The sequence below is a fragment of the Equus quagga genome, chromosome 16 (genome assembly GCF_021613505.1).
Source record: "Equus quagga isolate Etosha38 chromosome 16, UCLA_HA_Equagga_1.0, whole genome shotgun sequence".
Classification (NCBI taxonomy): domain Eukaryota; kingdom Metazoa; phylum Chordata; class Mammalia; order Perissodactyla; family Equidae; genus Equus; species Equus quagga.
In genome coordinates, this window is record NC_060282.1 from 65,257,732 (window position 1) to 65,281,494 (window position 23,763).

Genomic DNA, 23,763 nt, shown 5'->3' on the forward strand with positions numbered 1-23,763 from the left:
TCTTCCTAAAAAAAAAAAAAAGCAACCTAGACCTGGCATAAAACTGTTAAAAACCAGCCCTTATCCGTGGGTGAAAGGAAAATTTATTGTATATCAAACTGATTGGTATTTGCAGTATTGTAGTAGGTTTTGGAAGGTATCAAATAGCACTTACTATGTTACATTGAAATTATTTGCTTGCTTGTTTACTGTCTAGATGCTGTTCCTTTGGGCAGGGACTTATATCTCTTTATCTTCCCAAGGGCTAGCAAAGTACCTGGCATATGGGTGGTGCTCTGTAAATCTTAAAGAGGATTCACTGAGTCTGTATGCCTCTTGGAAAAAGAAGTTGGCTTTTAAATGTGGCAATTTTGAAATATATTTTGAAAAACTAAATTCGCAGTAAAAAGAAATTGATTAATATTTTCAATAAGTTATTTAATAAAATTTTAGGAATTAGAAATTGTTTTTGTTTTTTTGAGGAGGATCAGCCCTGAGCTAACATCCGTGCCCATCTTCCTCTACTTTATATATGGGACGCCTGCCACAGCATGGTTTGCCAAGCGGTGCCATGTGTGCATCCGCAATCTGAACTGGTGAACCCCAGGCCGCTGAAGCGGAACGTGTGTACTTAACCCCTGCGCCACCGGGCCGGCCCCAGAAAATCGTTTTAAATTATTCATTTTCATGCACAATCTCGTTTTTAATTTGGTGAGAAGAAAAAGATGCTAAATTTAGAAAAATCTTAATTCAAATCTAGCAATTAAAAAGAAAGTCACTGTATTTGTTATGGTTCTCCAGAGAAACGGAACCAGTGGTATATATACATACATATGTCCGTACATACATATATAGAGAGAGGGAGAGAGATTTATTTATTTTAAGGATTTGGTTCACGTGATTATGGGTGCTTGCAAATCCAAAATCTGCAGGATAGGCTGGAAAGCTGGTACAGCAGGGAAGAGCTGATGTTGCATTTCAAGTCTGAAGATTGTCAACTGGCAGAATTCCTTATTGTCTGGGGGAGGTCAGTCTTGGTTCTGTCAACAGAGGTGGAGGAGTCCCTCCCATGTTATGAAGGGCAGTCTGCTTTATCAGAATTCATTGACTTAAATGTTAATATCCAAAAAACATCCTCTTAGAAACATCCATAATATTTGACCAAATATCTGAGGACTGTGGCCCAGCCAACTTGACACATAAAATTTAACCATCACAGTCACTACCGAAATCTTTTCTATTTTTTTTGTTACGTTTTAATAAAATTCTATTCTTCATGCAAAAAATGTTCTATTTCTTACATAAGTACATTCCTTTAGTCTGTTATAAAGCAGATATTGAATACCAAAATCTTGAGTATTTTGATATATTTTTAACTCAAAAATATGTCCATTGTTCTTTTTTTCAAAGGGGAAATCTTTTCTTTTTTTGAATTTCTTTATAAGTGGGGTAGAAATGATATTAAAAATCAAATGCAAGTAGAATTTCATGTAGCTGATTAACACTAATAAATTTTTAGTGTTTGCTGACTTATGTATCTAATATTGTGTGGCGTTGTGCCAACAAGTTTGACACCTTAGACAAAATGGACAGATTTCTAGGAAGACCCAAATTACTGAAACTGCTTCAAGAAGAAATAGACAATTTGACTAGACCTATATAACATGTAAAGAAATCTAATTCTTCATTAAAAATCTTTCACAAAGAAAAGCTCAGGTCTGGATGGCTTCATTGATGAATTCTACCAAACATTTAAGGAAGAAATAATACTATTCCTTCATAAACTTAACAAAAGAAAGAGAAAGGTACACTTCTCAACACATTTTGTGAGATTAGTATTATCTTGATATCAAAATCAGGTGAAGTTTTCACAAGAAAACTACAGACCAGTATCCCTCATGAATATAGATGCAGAAATCCTTAACAAAATATGGGCAAATTGAATCTAACAACAATCTGGCCAAGTGAGATTTATCACAGGAATGCTGGTTTAGTTTTAACATCTCAAAATTAATGTAATACACTTACCAGATGAATAGAGTTAAGGTAAAAAAGTACTTGATAATCTCAATAGATGCAGAAAAAGCATTTGACAAAATCAAAATTTGACAACACCCATTCAAGATAAAAACTGTCAACCGATTAGGATTAGAAGAAATGTTTTAATCCTGAAGAAGGACATCTAGGAAAAACCTAAAGCCAACATTATATGTAATGGTTACGACTGTATACTTTCCTCCTAAGAGCAGGAGCAAGATAAGGATGTCTGTTCTTACCACTTCTGTTCAACATTGTACTGAAGGTTCTAGCCAGGGCAATGAGGGAATAAATAAAAAGGATCAGAGTTGGAAAGAAGTAGTAAAACTCCTTCGTTGCACATGAAATGATTCTGTTGGTAAAAAATCCTAAGGAATCCACAAAAAAACCATTAGAATAAATGAGTTCAGCAAGTTCACAAGATATGAAGATCAATATACAAAAATTAATTGTATTTCTATATATTAGCAATGAATAGTCTGAAAATGATGTTAAGTAAACAATTCCATTCATAATAGCAACAGAGTAAAATACTTGATTAAATTTAACAAAAAGTACAAGACTTATATGCAGAAAACCACAAAATGTGGCTGAGAGAAATTAAAGAATGTTTGAATAAATGGAGAGACATTCTGTGTTCATGGAGTAGAAATCTCCCAACATTACCAGGGTTGCTAAAGCATAGAAAAGATGCTTGTGACATACTGTAAGCTATATGACAAGAAGTCAAGCAGTGTTCAGATTACTCTTGATAGGTGTTTTGCAAAGAAATAAAATGTTTTAAGTCTCAGTGTTCTAATGTTTTAAATTTCATTGTACTAAATAATTATTAGTTTTCTATTCTATTAAATTTCTCTGTATGTTTATAACTGATAGGGAGTTTTTAATGTTTTGACAAAAGTTCATGAAGTTTACAAAACAGTCATAATTTTCCCATTGATTTTTAAGATTGCTGCATGGTTTCAGCTTGCATGGTAATCTTTAAGCTCCTGCAGTACCATGACCAATTGGGATTTATTCTAAGAATGCAAGATTCATTTAATATTTAAAAGTCATTTAGTGTAATTCATCATATTAATGAAGGGAAAAGTCATATGACTATCAAAAAATCTAGAAAAAACATTTGATAAGATTCAGTGCCATCAAGATAAAAATTCTCAGCAATCTAGGAATAGAAGGCCGTTTCCTTAATCTGATAAAATGTGGCTACAAAAAACTGTACATCTAACATCGTATTTAATGGTAAAAAACACTGATTGCTTTTTCCTTGAGTTCGAGAACAACACAAGGTTATCTTCTATCACTACTTTTGTTGTTGTTTAGCATTGTACTGGAAGGACTAATCAGTGCAATAAGGCAATAAAAAAGATATAAAGTTGGTAAAGGAAGAAGTAAGAAGTGTCATTATTCACAGATTATATGATTGTTTAAGTAGAAAATTCAAAAGAATCTACAGACTATTAGAATTAGTAGTCAGTTTTGCATGGTAACCAGATACAAGGCTATACAAAACAACTGTATTTCTAAATACTAGCAACAAACTATTGGAAAGAGAGACTGAAAAAAAATCATTATAGTCACATTGGAAATATCATTCTAACAAAATATGAGCAAGACCTGTACAAAACTTTACTGAGATCATTTAAAGACACCTAAATAAATGGAGAGAGAGACCATTTTCATGCATTATAAGATTCAATATCATTAAGATGTCAGCTTTCCTCAGTATCTCTAGGTTCAGTGCACCACCCGGAGACTTCTTGATAAGCAGATTTATAAGGCAAGAAAAAGAACCTGGATAGCCACGACAGTCTTCAAGAAAAGGAACAAAGTTGGAGAACTTAAAGTGTTATATATAAAGACTTAGTCTAAAATTCTGGTAATTAAGACAGTTTAGTTTTGGTATGACAAGTAGACCACTGGAAGAGAATAGAAAGCATAGAAACAAACCCAGTTATATACAGACATCTGATTTATAACATAGGTGCCTCTGAAGTTTGGGGGGGAAAAGGATGGTCTTTCCAATAGATGATGCTGGATCAGTTAGACAAAAAATCTATACCAAAAAAACCCCAACTTAACCAGAACCTCACATTACATACAGTATTAACTCAAGAAAAATCATTAACTTAAATGTAAAACCTAACACTAGAAAGCTCTTAGAGAAAACATAGGAGAATGTTTTTGAGGCTTTGGGGGTAAATGAAGATTTCTTAAACAGGACATGAGAAGAACTGACAAAAGAGAAGTTTGATTAAATGGATTTCATTAAAATTAAGAACTGTTCATCAAAAGACATAATGCAAAAAGGCAGCCATATGTATATGTGTATATCTGTGCACATGTATATAACATCTACAAATCAGTAGGAAAAAGACAACCCAATTTTAAAAATGGGCAAAAGACTTGGATAGGCATTTCACCAAAGAGGAAATCCAAATGCTTTTGAAAAAGTTCTTAGTACCAGTCGTCATTAGGAAAAGGCAGATGGAAACTACATGAGACACCACTGCACACAAATATAATGTCTGATATTTAACGGACTTAGAATACCAAGAGTGGGCAAGGATGTGGATCACCTGGACTCATTCATTGCTGGTGGGAATGTATTATGGTAAAACTTTGAAAAACTGGCAGTGTCTCCTAAACCCTGTGACCTCATCCTGTGACTCAACAATTCCACTCCTAGGAGTATAGCCAAGAGAAATACGTTTGTGTTCCCCGAAAGACATGTGTAAGAATGTCAGTAGAGCTTTGTTCATAATAGCACCCCTCCCCCCAAACAGAACGAAACTGCTGAGATGTCTTATCAATAGTAGAATGGATTAAAAAAATTGTGATGTAGTCATACAATGGAAAAATATATGAAAAAAATAACCACTGCTGTGTATAACTACATCTCACAGATGTAATATTGAGTGAAAGAAGTGAGATGTTAAAGAGTACAAACTGTGATTCTTTTTATTTGAAGTTCAAGAACAGATCCAACACAATCTACATTGATGGAAATCTCCTTGTAAACTCTGAGAGAGGGTATTGATGGGGAAGGGGCATAAGTGTACCTTCTGAGATGCTTGAAATCTGGGTTGTGGTTACAAGAGTGCATACACATGTACAAATTCATCGAGCAGTGTGTGTAAGATTGTGCTGTCTGCTGTCTGTATGTTATTCCCCAATTTAAAAAAATTGGGCTTATGGGAGAAAGTTTGCTTTGCTTTCCACAATTGAAAGTGCTCAAAATGAGTAGGTTTTTTTTTTTTTTTAAAGATTTTATTATTTTTTCCCTTTTTCTCCCCAAAGCCCCCCGTTACATAGTTGTATGTTCTTCGTTGTGGGTCCTTCTAGTTGTGGCATGTGGGATGCTGCCTCAGCGTGGTCTGATGAGCAGTGCCATGTCCGTGCCCAGGATTCGAACCAACGAAACACTGGGCCGCCTGCAGTGGAGCGCGCGAACTTAACCACTCGGCCACGGGGCCAGCCCCAAAATGAGTAGGTTTTTTGAGATTTGCCAGAAAACTTATATTTACTGGTACCTTATACGTATGACAAGAGAAACCATGAAGATAATTGAAATTAAGGAGGATCCTAACGTTTGAAAGGTCAATAAAAATCATATTAAAGCCCACTGTGCTATTCTTTCGACTGCTACTGCTAATGCTGCTGTTACTGTTGCTGCTACTACTACCAATTAACCTATGTTGAGTGCTTACTATGTGCCCGATGCTGTGCTAGATTCTTAGCTCATTTAAGGTGTTAAGCATGTCCTGTGTGATTCCACTGGAAAGACCTCTTGGAAGTTATCACCTGGTTTCCTCTGGACTTTGCCCCGTGTGTCTTTTCCCTTAGCTAATTTTGCTTTATATCCTTTCACTGTAATAAACCATAATTGTGCGTATAATGACTTCTGCATCCTTCTAGTGAATTACCAAACCGGGGGGGTGGCTGAGGACTCCCAACACATTCCTTTTCAGTCTTTTTTTCTGATTCCTTTTCAACTTCCTCACTTCTAAACTTTTGGTACTCCAGGAATCTGTCTTCAGTGTCTGTACTTCCTAGCTGTTTTTAATCCACCATTTCTAGGTGATCTGTCATTGATCAGCGTTTCAGGCTCCAAAACACACTAGATTTATTTTGTCTTTCATGCTCCAAAGTCATTTTGGAAATTTGTAAGCAAAAAGATTATAGATTACCAAAGTGAGAGATTTTACTCTTGTTGCTAGAAATCATTTGATATGATTTAAAAAATTCATTTGAAATACAATTATGCTCATGGAAATTTGGAAAAGAAAAATTATAAGAAAAAGATTACATTGTAATTTAAAAATGCTATCAGAAAGGAAGCAACAGCAGAAATTAGCATTGTGGAGAAGCTCTAGAGTTTAGACTGCTAAAAAATTACAGTCAATCTAAAGACTTTGGAAAATAGACAAAAGGAAGTTGATATTTTTACTAATTTTTAGTTGTACTTTTAATTAACATTCCTTTTAGTATATGTCATCTTAGGTTTCTCTTATTACAAACTAAATCCCAGACATTCTGCCTGTTTTGTTCAGTTTGTACAAGCCAAATGAGTCCTTTGAAATAATACCTTTATAGCTGAAGTTTGAGTACAGTATTCTTCTCAAAGTAGTGACATCTCTTGATAAGTCACCCACTTGTGGAAAGGCCTATTATTATTTCCTATAATTTATCCTTTGATTATTTTTACATAGTGGCTTCTTATGGTAATATAATAATGAAAAGAAGAAAGTAAGTGTTCCATGGTAATTTGTTTTATAAAATATTTATTATGAGTGTGCTATGTTAGAAGATAAATTAATTTTGAAAAGATTATATACTTAGGGGCTGGCCCCGTGGCCGAGTGGTTAAGTCCGCGCGCTCCGCTGCAAGCGGCCCAGTGTTTCGTTGGTTCGAATCCTGGGCACGGACATGGCACTGCTCATCAGACCACGCTGAGGCAGCATCCCACATGCCACAAGTAGAAGAACCCACAACGAAGAATACACAACTATGTACCAGGGGGCGTTGGGGAGAAAAAGGAAAAAATAAAATCTTTAAAAAAAAAAAAAGATTATATACTTAAATATTTTATTTAACCCACAACCACTATAGAAACCAAATACTTCCAATTGATGTAGTTCTGGGCTATAATGTTAACTATGTTAGAGTCACTGATGTTGTACTTGGTGAAGTGACATCACTTCAAATGACCCTAAGATGACACTAATGCTTTACTTGCCACTAGAACCATCAGAAGACAACAACTCTGAATAAGTAAGTCTTACCATATTTCTTAGCTCATTAAGTCAATTGAGATGCCATTGTTAATGCATAGTTTAAAATATTATACAAAATATTCTTAAAAATTATTATTTAAAATAATCAATATTTAAATTATTCCATACAGTTCTTAATTTTACTTCTGTGATTACCTCTAATGCCATTCAATGTTGGTACTGGATGACTAAAATAAGAATTCAGAAGTTAGTATTTTTTGTTGACTAAACCTTAAATTAATTTTAAATAATTCAGAAGGTATTATGTATTCTTATTTGTCTTTTAAGACAATTATTACAAATACTATTTGAATCAATAATAAAAAGCAAATACTCGATAAATAAAATTGAACTTAGTATGGACAATAATTTTTAAATGAAATGAATCACATTTTTCTTTGTCCTTTCATATATATCTACCAAGCAGAATTGAAAAACAGTAGTAGGGCCAGCCCTGTGGAGGAGTTGTTATGTTCCCGCGCTCCGCTTCAGCGGCCCAGGGTTTCGCTGGTTCGGATCCTCACTGCGTACTTAGCACTATTCATCAAGCCATGCTGAGGAGCTGTCCCACATAAGAGAACTAGAAGGACGTACAACTAGAATATATACAACTATGTACTTGGGGGCTTTGAGGAGAAGAAGAAAAAATAAAAAGAAGATTGACAACAGATGTTAGCTCAGGGCCAATCTTTAAAAAAGAAAAGAAAAGAAAAGGAAAACAATAGTAAAGGCCACCTTAAACGCATGACTTTTCAGAAAGCTGTAAATTACTTGTTCCCTGAGTGGGGAAACCGAGTGTGTTGGGAGGCATCATCCTTGTAGCATTGTCTTCTTTTTCTCCTTGACACAATAGAGGGTCCATTGTGACCCTGTGTAACTAGAGATACATAACTTTGGTTACTAGTTATTATGCTTCCTCTGTCTATGCAATCAGACTGCTAAAAGCAGAAATGAAATGCTAACAATAGTGGTTTTTTCCCCTCTCTTTCTCTTATTTTTTCCTCTTACTCAGGTATTCATTCATATATTCATTCACATGTTTATTCAGTGAACATTTCTTAGATACAACTTTTTTGCCAGACGTTAAAATTGCATAAAGCATGGACCTTACCGTCATGGATTTAATAATTTAGTTTTGTATATGATACTCCATTCTGAATGTGAGAATCAAAACTGTGTCTCTTTTTACGCTTAAATTATGTATCTTTAAAAATAGGTTTAGATTCCTTTGTGAGGAAAGAATGCCTTTCTAGGATGATTTAAAATTCCAAGCATATGGAATGCTCTGGATTCTTTTGGAAGAGACTTGGGAGCATGAGTGAGAGGTGTTCCTAAGGAATCCTCTGTTATATCGTCTATCAATAGGAGTTAAGTAGGCCAGAAGTGTTTATCCAAGAGAATTCCATAGTGTTTATGGTAGAAAGTAGAATTTAGTATTACATAAAAACCAATAGACATCCATTTATATTTATACTACTTTGGTGTTTTTGCCCCTGAAATATTTCAGTGATGGTATAGAGCAGTGATCTGATATATTCATGATAAGTTCCCATCATTTAGCTGGATTGTGAGGAATATGGCTCAAAAATGGTGATGTCCTTGTCATTTTATAAACTGCAGTCAATTATTTTGTTGATATTCCTTATAGCTCACTCTAAGGAAAATTTTTATTTTGTTTGGAAATGGTAATTAAAAATTTTTTTTGTTGAGGTCACAATAGTTTATAACATTGTGAAATTTCAGTTGTACATTATTGTTTGTCAGTCACCATATAAATGAACCCCTTCACCCCTTGTGCCCACCCTCCAACCTCCTTCCCCCTGGTAACCACTAAACTGTTCTTTTTGTCCATGTGTTTGTTCATCTTCCACATATGAGTGAAATCATATGGTGTTTGTCTTTCTCTGTCTGGGTTTTTCAGTTAATGTAATACCCTCAAGGTCCATCTGTGTTGTTGCCAATGGCAAGATTTTGTCTTTTTTATGGCTGAATAGTATCTCATTGTGTGTGTGTGTGTGTGTGTGTGTGTGTGTGTGTGTGTGTGTATACACACACCCCACATCTTCTTTATCCAATCATCAGTTGATGGGTGCTTGGATTGTTTCCACATCTTGGCTATTGTGAATAATGCTGCAATGAATATATGGGTGTATAAGTCTCTTTGGTTTCTATTTTTAATTTTTTGAGAAATCTCCCTACTGTTTTCCATAGTGGCTGCACCAGTTTGCATTCCCACCAGCAGTGTATCAGGAGTCCCTTTTCTCCAAAACCTCTCCAACTTTGTTATTTTTTGTCTTGGCTATTATAGCCATTCTAATGGATGTGAGGTGATATCTCAGTGTAGTTTTGATTTGCATTTCCCTGATGATTGGTGATGTTGAACATATTTTCATGTGTCTCTTGGCTATCTGTATATCTTCTTTGGAAAAATGTCTATTCATATCCTCTCCCCATTTTTTCTTTTTTTTTTTTTTTTAAGATTTTATTTTTTCCTTTTTCTCCCCAAAGCCCCCCAGTACATAGTCATATATTCTTCGTTGTGGGTCCTTCTAGTTGTGGCATGTGGGACGCCGCCTCAGCGTGTTTTGATGAGCAGTGCCATGTCCGCGCCCAGGATTCGAACCAACGAAACACTGGGCTGCCTGCAGCAGAGCGCGCGAACTCAACCACTCGGCCACTGGGCCAGCCCCTCCTCTCCCCATTTTTTGACCGACTTGTTTGTTTTTTTGTTGTTAAATTTAAATTGTTTGAGTTCTTTATATATTTTGGAGATTAACCCCTTGTTGGATATATGATTTTCAAATATTTTCTCCCAATTGGTGAGCTGTCTTTTCGTTTTGATCCTGGTTTCCTTTGCCTTGCAGAAGCTCTTTAGTCTGATGAAGTTCCACTTGTTTATTTTTTCTTTTGTTTTCCTTCCCTGAGTAGACACGGTATTTGAAAAGATGCTTCTAAGACCAGTGTCAAAGAGTGTACTGCCTGTATTTTCTTCTACTGTTTTATGGTTTTAGGTCTTAGCTTTAAGTCTTTAATCTATTTTGAGTTAATTTTTGTGTATGGTGTAAGATAATGGTCTACTTTCATTCTTTTGCATGTGGCTGTCCAGTTTTCTCAACACCATTTATTGAAGAGACTTTCCTTTCTCCGTTGTGTGTTCTTCACTCCTGTATTGAAGATTAGCTGTCGGTAGAGGTGTGGTTTTATTCCTGGGCTTTAAATTCTGTTCCATTGATCTCTTTGCCCCTTTTTGTACTAGTACCATGCTGTTTTGATTACTATAGCTTTGTAGTATATTTTGAATTCAGGGGTTGTGATGCCTCCAGCTTTGTTTTTTTTTTTTCCAGATTGCTTTAGCTATTTGGGGTCTTTTGTTGTCCCATATAAATTTTAGGATTCTTTGTTCTATTTCCATGAAGAATGTCATTGGGATTCTGATTGGGATGGCATTGAATCTGTAGATTGCTTTAGGTAGTATGGACATTTTAAGTATATTTATTCTTCCAATCCATGTGCATGGAGTATCTTTCCATAGAAATGGTAATTTTTTATGCTAAAGTGTTACGTAATAGGACTAAGGGGAGAAGGGTTTCAGAAATCTCAATACTCATCTGATATCTCTGCTTCTAGATGTAGTATTTTACCACTAAAAATATTTGAGGGCTGGCCCCATGGCCGAGTGGTTAAGTTCGCATGCTCCACTTTGGCTGCCCAGGGTTTTACTGGTTAGGATCCTGTGCACGGACATGGTGCTGGTCATCAGGCCATGTTGAGGTGGTGTCCCATGTAGCACAACCAGAGGCACTCTCAACTAGAATATACAAGTATGTACCAGGTGGGCTTTGGGGAGAAGAAGAAGAAAAAGAAGATTGGCAACAGATGTTAGCTCAGGTGCCAATCTTTAAAAAAAAAAAAAAAGGGAAACGTATATAATTTATTTTAACAGCTTTATCAAGATATAATTTACATACCATAAAATTTATCCAGTTAATTTATACAATTCTGTGGTTTTTAATGTATTTGCAAGTTGTGCAGCCATCACTGTTGTCATCACCCGGAAATGTTATTTGATGTTTGAACTCTGTTAGAAAACACTACTCAGAATTGAAGTTTTTCTTAAAAAATTAACATTCTTTTACAGAATTTCTCTTTGGGATGATGGAAGAATTCTGGAAATGGATAGTGGTGATGGTTGCACAACATTTTGAATGTCCTTAATGTCACTGAATTGTACACTTAAAAATGATTAAAATGGTAAATTTTATATTTTGTACATTTTCCTGTAATAGAAATTAATGGCCATTTATATGAAATCAGAATTGGTGGCTTAACTTTAAAAGTTTTTGGAAATTTCAGCCTGAGCTACACATGGCCGTAATAATTTTTTCTCAAACATGTTATAACAAGGATATTCTCATATTCTCATGTTATAAAAATCACATTATTAATTTTCACAGACTGAAAACAGACATTAAAATGGTTGTAGGCATTTATCTGTATAGAAGTTTCCATAGAATTAAGATAAGAATTAAAGGTACTCAGTTTGCTTTGCTTTAATTTTGCTGTCCTTGTAAAAGCAAGATGCCAAACAATGCAGAACCATTTATCTAAAGGGGGAAGAAGTAAATATAATACACACACACACACACACACACAGGATAATGTAAAAGTGTCTGTTTATAGATATATAAGTCTTTGGAAGGAGACACAAGAAACAGTAATGTTGATTGTTCTGAGCAGGAACACTGGGTGGCTGGGGTTTCTGGGTAGGAGGGATATTTTCCATTATGTGGATGTATTGCTATTGAAACATTTTAAATAAAAAATTTATTATCCTGATCCCAGTCTCAGGATCAGTATGACTGTGTTTCTTCCTACTGTGCTTTGTGACAGGAGATTGTATTGAAATTGAGATTGGTTTGAAAATGAGCTACATTACTTAAGTTGTTTTCTTTCTAGGAATTGATTATGGATTAAGTTTACCACTTGGAGAAGACTATGAACGAAAGAAACATAAACTAAAAGAAGAATTGCGGCAAGATTACAGACGCTATCTTACTCAGGTAATGAGTTCTATTAGTTGGTTGGGTCTTATGCTTCAGAGTTCATCTCCTAAATTTGTTTTTCTAAGATTTTAGTCATGTCTGTTAATTTTTAGGTTTTCAGTGGTATCTAGCAATGGGGTATAATAGTGAAAGTTATGTAACATGACATTGATAGAGAGAAAACTGGTGCTAGAACTGGTGCCATGAAATAACACAGACTCTTGACCTTTGGAGTAGGGCAGTAGGTTTTAGTTTTAAGTGAGATTGTAAATTCTGGTTATGCATGTTTTCTGTAAAGTTATCATGGTTTAGAATAGCCCAATTATGATTTTCTGGTCCTCTACTCCCCTCAACCATGTGTTAAAATGACAGGTGGAGGTCTAGTTGCCAATTATTTTCCTATGAGCTAAGCTTATAAAACTTCATTTAACATATTTATTTAACCATCAAAGTCTTTGCTTTATGATTTAATCTATTTACTTAGCAGAACTCTGTTTTAAGTATATTTCATTAAGTTATATAATAGCTAAACTAAAGATTTATTATAAGTTTTAAAATGCAATTTACTTTTTAGGTTATAAAGTTATTTTAAACAATCGTGATGTTTCTAGTCATCCCAAGATATTCTTTAGTTTTTTACTACTTTATAATGTTTGTTCCAAATTTATAAATGGTCTCATTTATTCTGATTTGCACATGGGGAGCAAGGACTTTGAATACATTTTATCAACGGTTTGTTTCCTTGACTTTAGGGTATTGCACAAGCAAAAAGAAAGGTAGGGTTGCTTGCAAAATGTTCTCCTTTAATATTTTTTTAAGATCTAGTAGCTTGCAATTGTTTGCATTTATGATACTGCTGTCCTCAAACCGATAAGAGAAATAGCTTCATCTGTGATTTTGAGACTTTTGAATGGTACCATTTTGTATCCTTGCTTTTAGGAAGATGAGTCTGTACATTTATAATTTTCCATTAAAATCAAGCATTCTTTTTGATTCCTGCTTTGCATTTGTTTTTGTTGCTTTCTTATGCATCTTTTAGAAAGTGTTCTGTAGATATTTTAAGTCCATTTGTTTTCAGCATGACTATTTTTCTTCTTTGAAATAACTATGATTGTGCTATCACATTAAGATTAATAAAATAATAGAATATTTAAGATATTCTAAGATGTTTTTGAACTATGTATTGTCAGAATTTGGATTACTTGATATTTTTTAACCCAAACCTGTGGATTGCATTTGTAAATTTATATTGGAAAACAAAGGGAAACAGTTTTAGAGTTTTACAAACTGTTTTTAAAAAGAATTTCACGCATCCATTCATCATTCAATCAACACTTTTAAACACTTATCTTGAAGATGAATCAGGTATGAACCCTGTCTTCAAGGGGCTTAGAATCTAGTTGTAGAGATAACATTTGTACAATTCAGAAAGTGGTAACTCAAACAAGAAGGATATAATGAGCAGGGAAGGCCTCAAGGCAATGTAAGATGTAGGATAGGTAGCTTTTGGATATTCTAGAGGGTAAACTGAGGAGAAGAAGCTTTTCAGGTGGAGAACATAGAATGAAGAAGGAGTTGGAGGATAGACTTTAACTTTGTATGAATGAGGCATATTAGGTTCACCAGCCTGACTGAATTAGAGTAGATTCTTTTTGAGAGTAGTAGGAAATAATGATATAGAATGGGGTCAGATTAGAAGGCAGTAGATTTTTAACTTGGTATGTGTGGTAGGTGTGGTGCAGCTTGTGAGCCGCTGGATACATGTGTTTTAGGACAGTTCTGCTTGTTAGAGACTCTTATCTTACTGTCTTAAATTACTGCTACAGCTTTTTAACAGATCTCCTTCTATTAATTCTCAGTCCATTCTCTGTGATACTTTCCAGAATGATTCTGTCCGTTACCGATTTAAATACTTCAGTGTCTCCTCACTGCCTTCAGGATAAAAATTCAAATTCCTTAGCATGGCACGTGAAGTGTTTCATGTGCCATTCTGCCTCCCTGACCTTGCATCTCATTATCCTCACTCCTCCCCCACCACTCTTTATTGGGTGGGGTTTTCCTCTGGCATCTACTATATTCACTTGTGGATTTTCCATTACTTCATGGGTATAATGTTTTAAGAAAGATTGGTGGTGACATAAGAAGAAATTGCCTTTATGACACCTGGAAGATGTACAGTTTCCAAGTCCCATTTTTTTCTGGGTTTTTGGTGGCTTCCAGACTTTTAGATTATGTCGATATTTAATTTACAAAAATGAAATCTTTAGATTTTGTCAAGAAGAGCCATTAAAACAAACAAGTATCGTCTTTCTTTGAATTTTTAGAATAAAAGACACTTTACTATCGAACAGCGCAGGAAGGACATGTTCTCAGAAGAATAGTTTTTAAATTGAATGAGTAAATTTATATTTCCAGCCCAGACTTCTCTCCTGAACCTCAGACTTTTGTATTTGGCTGCCTATTTGACATTTTCACTTACAGATCTAATGAGTATCCTATGATGAACATGTCTAAAAGGGAACTCCAGATTTCCATTCTTGCCACTCCCATCCCCTAGAAGCCTGTACTATCTGTAGCCTGTTCTATTTTTTTTAATCACAGCACTTGTCACCTTCTAACATACCATATAATTATTCTTCATTATGTTTATTATTTCTTGTCAGTTTCCCCTGTTTGAATGTAAACTCCAGGAAGGCAGGGATCTTCCTTTTCTTCACTGTTGAGTCTCGGATGTGTCAAGCATAGTAGGAACACAATATTGAATGAATGAGTGAATGACTAAAATTCAGCGTGTTGAAAAACTCACTGTATTGTCCTTATTGTTTATTTATTTTTTTCATTTTATTGAAAATTTCAAACATCATCCCGGACCTGTGTTGGAAGTGGGGAATTGCCCAATGAAGGAGCGAGGATGCTATATTTCTGTCTTCCCAGGGTTAGAATTCTGAATGTTTTTGTGCACATGTAAAACCCTACAAAATGACCGGGATTATTGTGTGCTTTGGTATATAGAAGTTAAACTGACTTGATCTAGTCGTGTGTCTTATTGTTTCCCTTTACGAATAAATTGAGTTCCATATAAACAACTTTCAAATTAGCTTTTGTAACATATTTGTAAATTCAGATTTAATGAAACCTTATTAACCACTTAGTTTTATTAATCACTCTCTTACCATAATGTTTTGAATATAACTCTATTGTGGAAGTTAGTGCATTATATTGTAGTTATTTGTTTATGTATTTGTTGCCCCAACTGAATTATAAATTGAATATAGGGAACATATGCTTATCTTTTTCTTGTACCTAAAAATGTAACTGGAAAGTATTAGATGGGCAATAATTGCTTGTTTAATGAATAAATAAGAGGCAAGGAGCTGGATAGGTTAACAAGTAGTGATTGATTTAATCTTCATAACCTAGTGGTTGACATTATCCCTGTTTTCAGACAAAGAAACAGGCAGAGAAGTTAAGTAATTTATTTCAGATTCTATGACTATGAAGTAGCAGTACCAGAAAGTTGAGGATCGTGTATATATGTATTTTTATTGATGTAATAATAGTTTATAACATTGTGAAATTTCAGTTGTACATTATTATTTGTCAGTCACCATATATATGTGCCCCTTTACCCTTTGTGCCCACCCCTCAATCCTATTCCCCTCTAATAACCACTGAACTATTCTCTTTGTCCATGTGTTCATCTTCCACATCTGAGTGAAATCATACGGTGTTTGTCTTTCTCTGTCTAGTTTATTTTGCTTAACATAGTACCCTCAAGGTCCATCCATGTTGTTGCTAATGGGACGATTTTTCTTTTTTTATGGCTGAGTAGTATTCCATCATCTGTATATATTACATCTTCTTTATCCATTCGTCTGTTACTGGGCACTTGGATTGATTCCATGTCTTGGATATTGTGAATAATGCTGCAGTGAACGTAGGGGTGCATAAATCTCTTTGCATTGTTGATTTCAAGTTCTTTGGATAAATACCCAGGAGTGGGATAGCTGGGTCCTATGGTATTTCCATTTTTAATTTTTTGAGAAATCTCCCTACTGTTTTCCATAGTGGCTGCACCAGTTTGCATTCCCACCAGCAGTGTATGAGGAGTCCCTTTTCTCCACAACCTCTCCAACATTTGTTATTTTTTGTCTTGGTAATTATTGCCATTCTAACAGATATAATAAGGTGATATCTCATTGTAGTTTTGATTTGCATTTCCCTAACGATTAGTGATGTTGAACATCTTTTCATGTGCCTGTTGACCATCTGTATATCTTCTTTGGAAAAATGTCTGTTTATATCCTCTCCCTATTTTTTGACCGACTTGTTTGTTTTTTTGTTGTTGAGTTGTGTGAGTTCTTGATATATTTTGGAGATTAACCCCTTGTTGGACATATGATTTCCAAATATTTTCTCCCACTTGGTGGGCTGTCTTTTCATTTTGTTCCTGGTTTCCTTTGCCTTGCAGAAGCTCTTTAGTCTGATGAAGTTCCACTTGTTTATTTTTTCTTTTGTTTTCCTTCCCTGAGTAGACATGGTATTCGAAAAGATGCTTCTAAGACCAGTGTCAAAGAGTGTACTGCCTGTATTTTCTTCTACTGTTTTATGGTTTTAGGTCTTAGCTTTAAGTCTTTAATCCATTTTGAGTTAATTTTTGTGTATGGTGTAAGATAATGGTCTACTTTCATTCTTTTGCATGTGGCTGTCCAGTTTTCCCAACATCATTTATTGAAGAGACTTTCCTTTGTCCATTTTATGTTCTTGGCTCCTTTGTCAAAGATTGGCTCTCCACAGATGCGTGGTTTTATTTCTGGGCTGTCAACTCTGTTCCATTGATCTGTGTGTCTGTTTTTGTACCAGTACCATGCTGTTTTGATTATTGGGATTGTGTATATTTTTTACTAATCCCTTGTGTTTGTGTTCTAGTGTTCAAAGAGATGATGCATTTTTTTATCCTCCTTGATCCTTACACCAGCTTTGGTAGGTAGGCAGAACAGATGCCATTCACATTTTATGGAAGAAGAAAGTCTAGTCAGGGAGAGTAAGTGACTTGTTCAGTGTTATACAACTAAGTGTTGAGGATAGTCCTAGAGCACAGGTCTTTTGACTCCTAGTCTAATGCTTTGTCGACTACACTGCATTACTAAATATTTGATGAACAAGAATGGAGGGACACATAAAGAATCAATGTTCACAGCATATATCTTCTGGCACTTGAGTAGATATCTACTCACTTAATCACAGGAAAATCAGAAAAAAACATTATTGCAGCATTCGTAAGGATATTTGTGAGGAAGTTTAAATTTGTCTTAAGAACAAAAGAACAGTAAGGCATTAAGAATGAGGAATATGTGCTTAGAAGAGGAATATAAATTGGAAAAGAGTTTCCTTTTTTCCCATGGTTTTGATCATCTGGAATCAGTAGATATATATGAATTGCGAATGAAAATTAAGATCTGATTCTCCTCCTCAGGAAGTTGTTGATTTGAAGAAAATTCTCTTTTTTCTAATTACTTTTGGTATGATCTCTATAGATTTGTAGTTTCTGTCATCTCCATTTCATTCTTTTGCTCTGCATAATGTAATAGTTTAGAATATAGAATGTAAAGACATATTTATGAAACATTTTATGAAGGCAATTAGGTAATATATTTTTTTAATGTGTATATATACAGAAAAATTTTCTATCTACGAGTGAAACAGATCCATCTACTCTGGGAGTTTCTCTTCCTATTGGTGAGAGGTTATCTGCCAAGGTAGGTGGATATGAGTAATTATTGTGGGTAGCAGTTTTATGAGGCATCAAAATCATGAAAGAACATAGTCCTGATTTAAATGCAAATAGATTACATCACTTGCCGTACTTGAATGTATTTCTTTTTCAAAAATCTGTAGAGTCTCTAGTTGTACTGTTTAAAAAAATTTTTTGAATGTTAATTTGTGACCATGTAATGTGATATATTTCTTTAATGTGTGATTAATTGGATATTCAGAATTCAGTTTTTTCAGCGTTGGTTTCTGAGCTATTTAAAGTTCATGATGTGACACAGTTACCCAGTTAGGGGGTGAGAGTATACTGAGCTTTTATGTAGGATGAGGTCTGGGGCCATTTGAATGTGTATTTCTGTCACTCCGCAAGTACATGCACGTACTTGTTAGAGGTGGTAGCGATAAAGCACTGTACACCTCTTGTAGAGAATTCCCAAGCTAGATGAGAGATCATGACATAGTATGTAAGACAAAGTAGACAGTTAATAAGTTTCAAAAGATGACCTAGTTTCTTTAATAGTTTTTTAGATTGTGCTGTTTCAGTTACATTGGAGATATTAGGGTTTAAGAACATTTCCTAATGTAATATATTTGTGTTTTAAGAGAACATTTACATTATAATATTTTAGTGTCCATGATAATTTTACCTTTCTATGTTTAAACTATAACAAGGATCCTTCTTTATCCTTGGGAAAGAAATGCTTGGCAGCAGGTCTTTTTTTTTTTTTTAAGGATTCTTCATTTGATTTTTTTTTTTTTTTGAGGAAGATTAGCCCTGAGCTAACTGCCGCCAGTCCTCGTCTTTTTGCTGAGGAATGCTGGCCCTGAGCTAACATCCGTGCCCATCTTCCTTTACTTTATATGTGGGATGCCTGCCACAGCATGGCTTGTCAAGCGGTGCCACGTGCACACCCGGGATCTGAACCAGCGAACTCCGGGCTGCCGAAGCGGAATGTGCGAGCTTAAGTGCTGTGCCACCAGGCTGGCCCCTAGCAGCGGGTCTTTTGAGAGTGGGGTGGGGGGTTGGAGGCAGGAGATGTCTCTGAGAAGGAAAGAAGGAAGGTAACCCTGTCAAATCTTGGAAACATGCTACTTACAGAGCTCCTGGCAAACACTTTCATGTATTTACTAGTGGGAGAGATTTATTTATGAATGCTTTTGGCAGAGTGTATCTGGATTGTCCAGGATTGCTGCTGGTAACAAACCTAGAATCTATGGATTTATGGAGCATGGCTCCTTGGAAAATGTTATCTAAGCTTTGTAAGTACTAGAGTATACAATGGAGATGTTTCACAACAGAAGCAACTCCCTTCTTCTAACACAGGGGATACTTCATTTGTTAATCTGGACCTTAGCATGTAGTAATGTGTATTTTAATGTGGCAAGAGAGGATGTGGGGAATTGCATTGGTGGTCTTGGACCTCTTGCTTCTCCTGTGCGTTGCAACTTGAAATTGTTAGAAAGGTGGATTCTGGGTAAGATCTCTGATTTTTGTGAGTCACTTTGACATTAAGGTACTTTTTCCTCAACTTAAAGTTAACATTGCCTTTTGGTCTCTATTTTAAGGAAAGGTTGAAACTTGAACGCAACAAAGAATATAATCAATTTCTGAGGGGTAAAGAAGAATCCCTTGAAAAGTTCAGACAGGTAGAAAAGAGTACTGAGGTAGGTTTTGCTTTTAAAGTAAATCTTTAACACCACAGTTTGAATGTTTTATACTTACTTGAAAATAGCTTTGTGTGTTAGACATTTCACTTGGTTTTGTGTAAATATTTAAAAAATTAAGCCAAATTAAACCAAATACGTAATATATATAAATATATATTTTTAGTTTTGTAAGTGGTTTTATCTCGTATTTAAGAACTTACCCTATCTTTTAACTTCAACTTCACGGGGGAGATTTAATTTTAGAGATTGATTTTAAGTGATTATTTTTTATTTTTAAGTGATTTTTTTTTACATTGACAATTTCTAGCTGTATATTTTTTCCCCCAATTTAAGGATGATTGATGTTACAAGAGCCAAAAAATTTACTGCCTTCCATATTCTGTGTGTTGAAAAAATTTAATTTGTTTATTTTTTCTTTTTGAGGAAGATTAACCCTGAGCTAACATCTACTGCCAATCCTCCTTGTTTTGCTAAGGCAGATTGGCCCTGAGCTCTTATCCATGCCCATCTTCTTCTACGCCATGTGTGGGACACCTGCCACAGCATGGCTTGATAAACAGTGCATATGTCTGTGCCCGGGATCCGAACTGGCAAATCCCAGGTCACGGAAGCAGAGCATACAAACTTAACTGCTATGCTACTGGGCAGACCCCCTGATTTGAATATTTTGAAGCAGAATTTAAGTGCCAAAATATGCCTAATATCTCCTGGGATAGGAATTTGTATTTACTTTATCCTCTCTTTTTGTAGCCACTTATCCATATTTTTCTTGCCTGTCTATTTGATGTTTATTAAGTTTTATTGAAGGATAATATGTCCTTGAAGTTTTTTTTAAAGATAAGATATTTCTTATGGGTGATTAAGCCTTAGAGTTGAGATGATAAATAGACTAAGCATCACTTGAGGGTTTACTTACCTTTTATGAAATAGCATCTCATTAAGATTTGTTTCTCTTTTTCTTTTTTAATTGACCAGCACAACAGTCAGAGAAATAAAAAACCTATCAGCCAGGTTAAACCTGATTTACCTCCACAAATACACACATCTTGGGAAAATTCAGAGGGTCCTAGGAGAGAAATCTTAACTCCTTCAGAAGCATATGAAGAGCTCCTAAACCAAAGGCGACTAGAGGAGGACAGATATCGACAACTAGATGATGAAATTGAATTAAGGAATAGAAGAGTCATTCAGAAAACTAATGAAGAAGTGGGCATTTCCAATAAAAAACATCAAAGTTTTGCCAACAAGGCTGACATCTCAGATAGAAGATTTCGCAGGTTTAATGAGGATCGTGTTTTTGATAGACAGTATTATAGACCAGACCAAGATCCTGAAGGAAGTGAAGAAATGGACGAGAGGTTTAGATATGAAAGTGATTTTGATAGAAGACTTTTGAGAGTGTATACAAATGACAGGTATTTACAACTTCATTTTTACTTTCTTTATTTGCTTGATATTACTGTTATTACTTTTTATCATTATATTAGGGAGAAGCAGTCTCATTTGATTTACATATTTGATTAATTCTAAGATGCTGTTGGTTTTAAGATGCACAATTATTTTATGTGCCACTGAGGGAACAAAGAAAACACCCAAGATGAGGAGAAAGGAACTCCCTTGTAAAGCTGGGACACTGAAAGGCTACAACCTTTATGTAAAATTAAATAGGACATAAACTTTCTCACAGAAAGGGACAGAAAAGAAACTTCCATGTCTCAACGTTGGCACTTGAGTTGAGGGAGGAAAAAAAAAAAAAATTCCCTGAGAATTTGAACTGTAAGCCAGTACTGATTCAAGTTTTCAGTCCAGATTCATGCTGCCAGTATTGTCCAAAAAAAGCTCGAGGTGAGAATTCAAAGTTCTCTCAGATTCATAGTGCCCTGAGGTGACTGGCAGGGGAAAAATAACTTTTCTCTGCAATAACTTGATTTAAAACCAGAGTGGTGGCTGTCCCAGTTTCAGATGTTAAAAATATGGAAAAAAGGACACCTTAAAATAGGTGAAATACAGTTTATTCCTTTAATGTTCCTCTCCTCTAAGTACTTTTTAAAAAAATTATTTATTTATTTATTTTTTGAGGAAGATTAGCCCTGAGCTAACATCTGCTGCCAATCCTCCTCTTTTTGCTGAGGAAGACTGACCCTGAGCTAACATCCATGCCCATCTTCCTCTACTTTATATGTGGGATGTCTACTACAGCATGGCTTGACAAGCGATGCCGTGTGCACACCCGGGACCCCAACTGGCAAACCCCGGGCCGCCGAAGCGGAACGTGTGCACTTAACCACTGTGCCACCAGGCTGGCCCCTCCACTAAGTATTTTTATCAATATATTTTGTTGTTTTTAAGTTATTTATTGAACATTTATTTAAGGAAAATGGCACTGAATTGTTTTGGTCAAATTTTCAGTTGCTTTTCAGTTCCTTGGGATGATTTTTTTTTTTTTTGACATGATTTGTAGTTTCTTAAGTGCCACAGTGGGGTCTTCTTTTATTGTCATTTATCTTAATACTTAAAACTTACTATTTTTTAATCTAACTTTTGATTTGAAGTTAGAAATATGACAGGGTCCCCTATTTGTCATTGTTAACTTGAAAGGGTTAAATCTAAATTTTGGGCAGTTTATGGGACCCCTTACATTTATTAGTCCAAATAGATTACTTTTTTACTATTTTAGGAAATTTCCTGAGACATAATACTGCACATTCAGTAATCTAATCATTAATAATAATACAAAGCCTTTACAGTTCTTTGCCATCTATTCTTTATTCTGTAGCTATTATGTTCTGCTCACCCAATCTTTTTAATATTCTCCTTGAATTAGGTAATTTGAGTGAAGGATTAGAATTTTGCAGTGCCACTTGTAGTTTATCTCTGATTTGAATCTAATTGTTTGTACTTCAGAAAGTGCTCCAAATCCTGTAATGTGTTATATTTGAAAATGTTTATATCTGAAGGTAGTCAAAGACTGCCTAATCCAAAAGAACTTTCAATTGGGGAACTGCAGGTAATCTTGGACTCTTGGTGCCTTCTTTGTATGTGAGAACTTTTTTTTCTTTATGGTGTCTGTTTACCTTTAGAGTGTAATGTAATACTTAACCATTTTTTTTGGTGAGGAAGATTAGCCCTGAGCGAATATATACCTCCGATTCTCCTCCTTTTGCTGAGCAAAACTGGCCCTGAGCTAACATCTGCTGCCAGTCCTCCTCTTTTTGCTGAGGAAGACTGGCCCTGAGCTAACATCTGTGCCCATCTTCCTCTACTTTATATGTGGGACGCCTACCACAGCATGGCTTGATAAGTGATGCATAGGTCTGTGCCCCGCATCTGAACCTGCAAACCCTGGGCTGCTGAAGCAGAGCATGTGACTTAACCATTATGCCACCAGGCCAACCCCCTAATGCATACCTTTTAAATTTCGAATTTCAAGAAACTTACTGTGGTGGTTGTTGCTTTGTTTTTTATATATTTTATTAGTTTTATAATTATACTCTGTGATAATTTTATGCATGAACTAACAAATGAATTTCAGCCTAATTATTTGAGAATCACCTTATTTTCTTATCTATCCCATAAATGAAGTGAACTCTTTCTATATAATCTTCCCCAGGTAGTATTTTAAGAATAGATTAAACATGAGGATGAGTGACAATAATTCCTGTTACACATTTAAAAATTCTTTAAAGTGTTTCTTCAAAATGTAAATCCTTATTATACGTTACTTCCATGTTGTCAGTGTTTAAACTCTTACCTTGTCTCTACGGCACTTGAGGTTAAAATTGAATTTCTGTATTTCAGATATGTGGGTTCCTTATGTCCAGCAAAAAAAAAACACGACTTCACATCAATCATTCAGTCGTTTTTATTTACCAGGTGCAGTGGTTGTTAGGAAAAATGACTACATGTTAGTGAAATGTTTGAGACTAAAGAAATGTGTAACTGCATTTGGTCTCATGCTCTAACCATTTATTCTTATATACTGTAATCTT

At 35.1% G+C, this 23,763-nt stretch overlaps 1 protein-coding gene across 7 annotated transcripts in view; it reads left to right on the top strand.

Annotated features, from left to right (window-relative positions):
• The window catches only part of CSPP1 (centrosome and spindle pole associated protein 1), a 152,126-nt gene that overhangs the window by 28,723 nt on the left and 99,640 nt on the right, over window positions 1–23,763 (top strand). For 5 of the 7 annotated variants that reach the window (XR_006885590.1, XM_046642064.1, XM_046642065.1 and 2 more), the window contains exons 4-8: window positions 12,249–12,352; window positions 13,087–13,110; window positions 18,013–18,093; window positions 19,673–19,771; window positions 20,750–21,189. Coding sequence is in view for 6 of the 7 variants with exons in the window: in XM_046642064.1 (XP_046498020.1) it covers window positions 12,249–12,352; window positions 13,087–13,110; window positions 18,013–18,093; window positions 19,673–19,771; window positions 20,750–21,189 (748 nt within the window). In the remaining variant the exon portion in view is untranslated. The remainder of the gene's footprint in view (window positions 1–12,248; window positions 12,353–13,086; window positions 13,111–18,012; window positions 18,094–19,672; window positions 19,772–20,749; window positions 21,190–23,763) is intronic. The other 2 variants (XM_046642067.1, XM_046642062.1) reach the window with 1 other exon arrangement.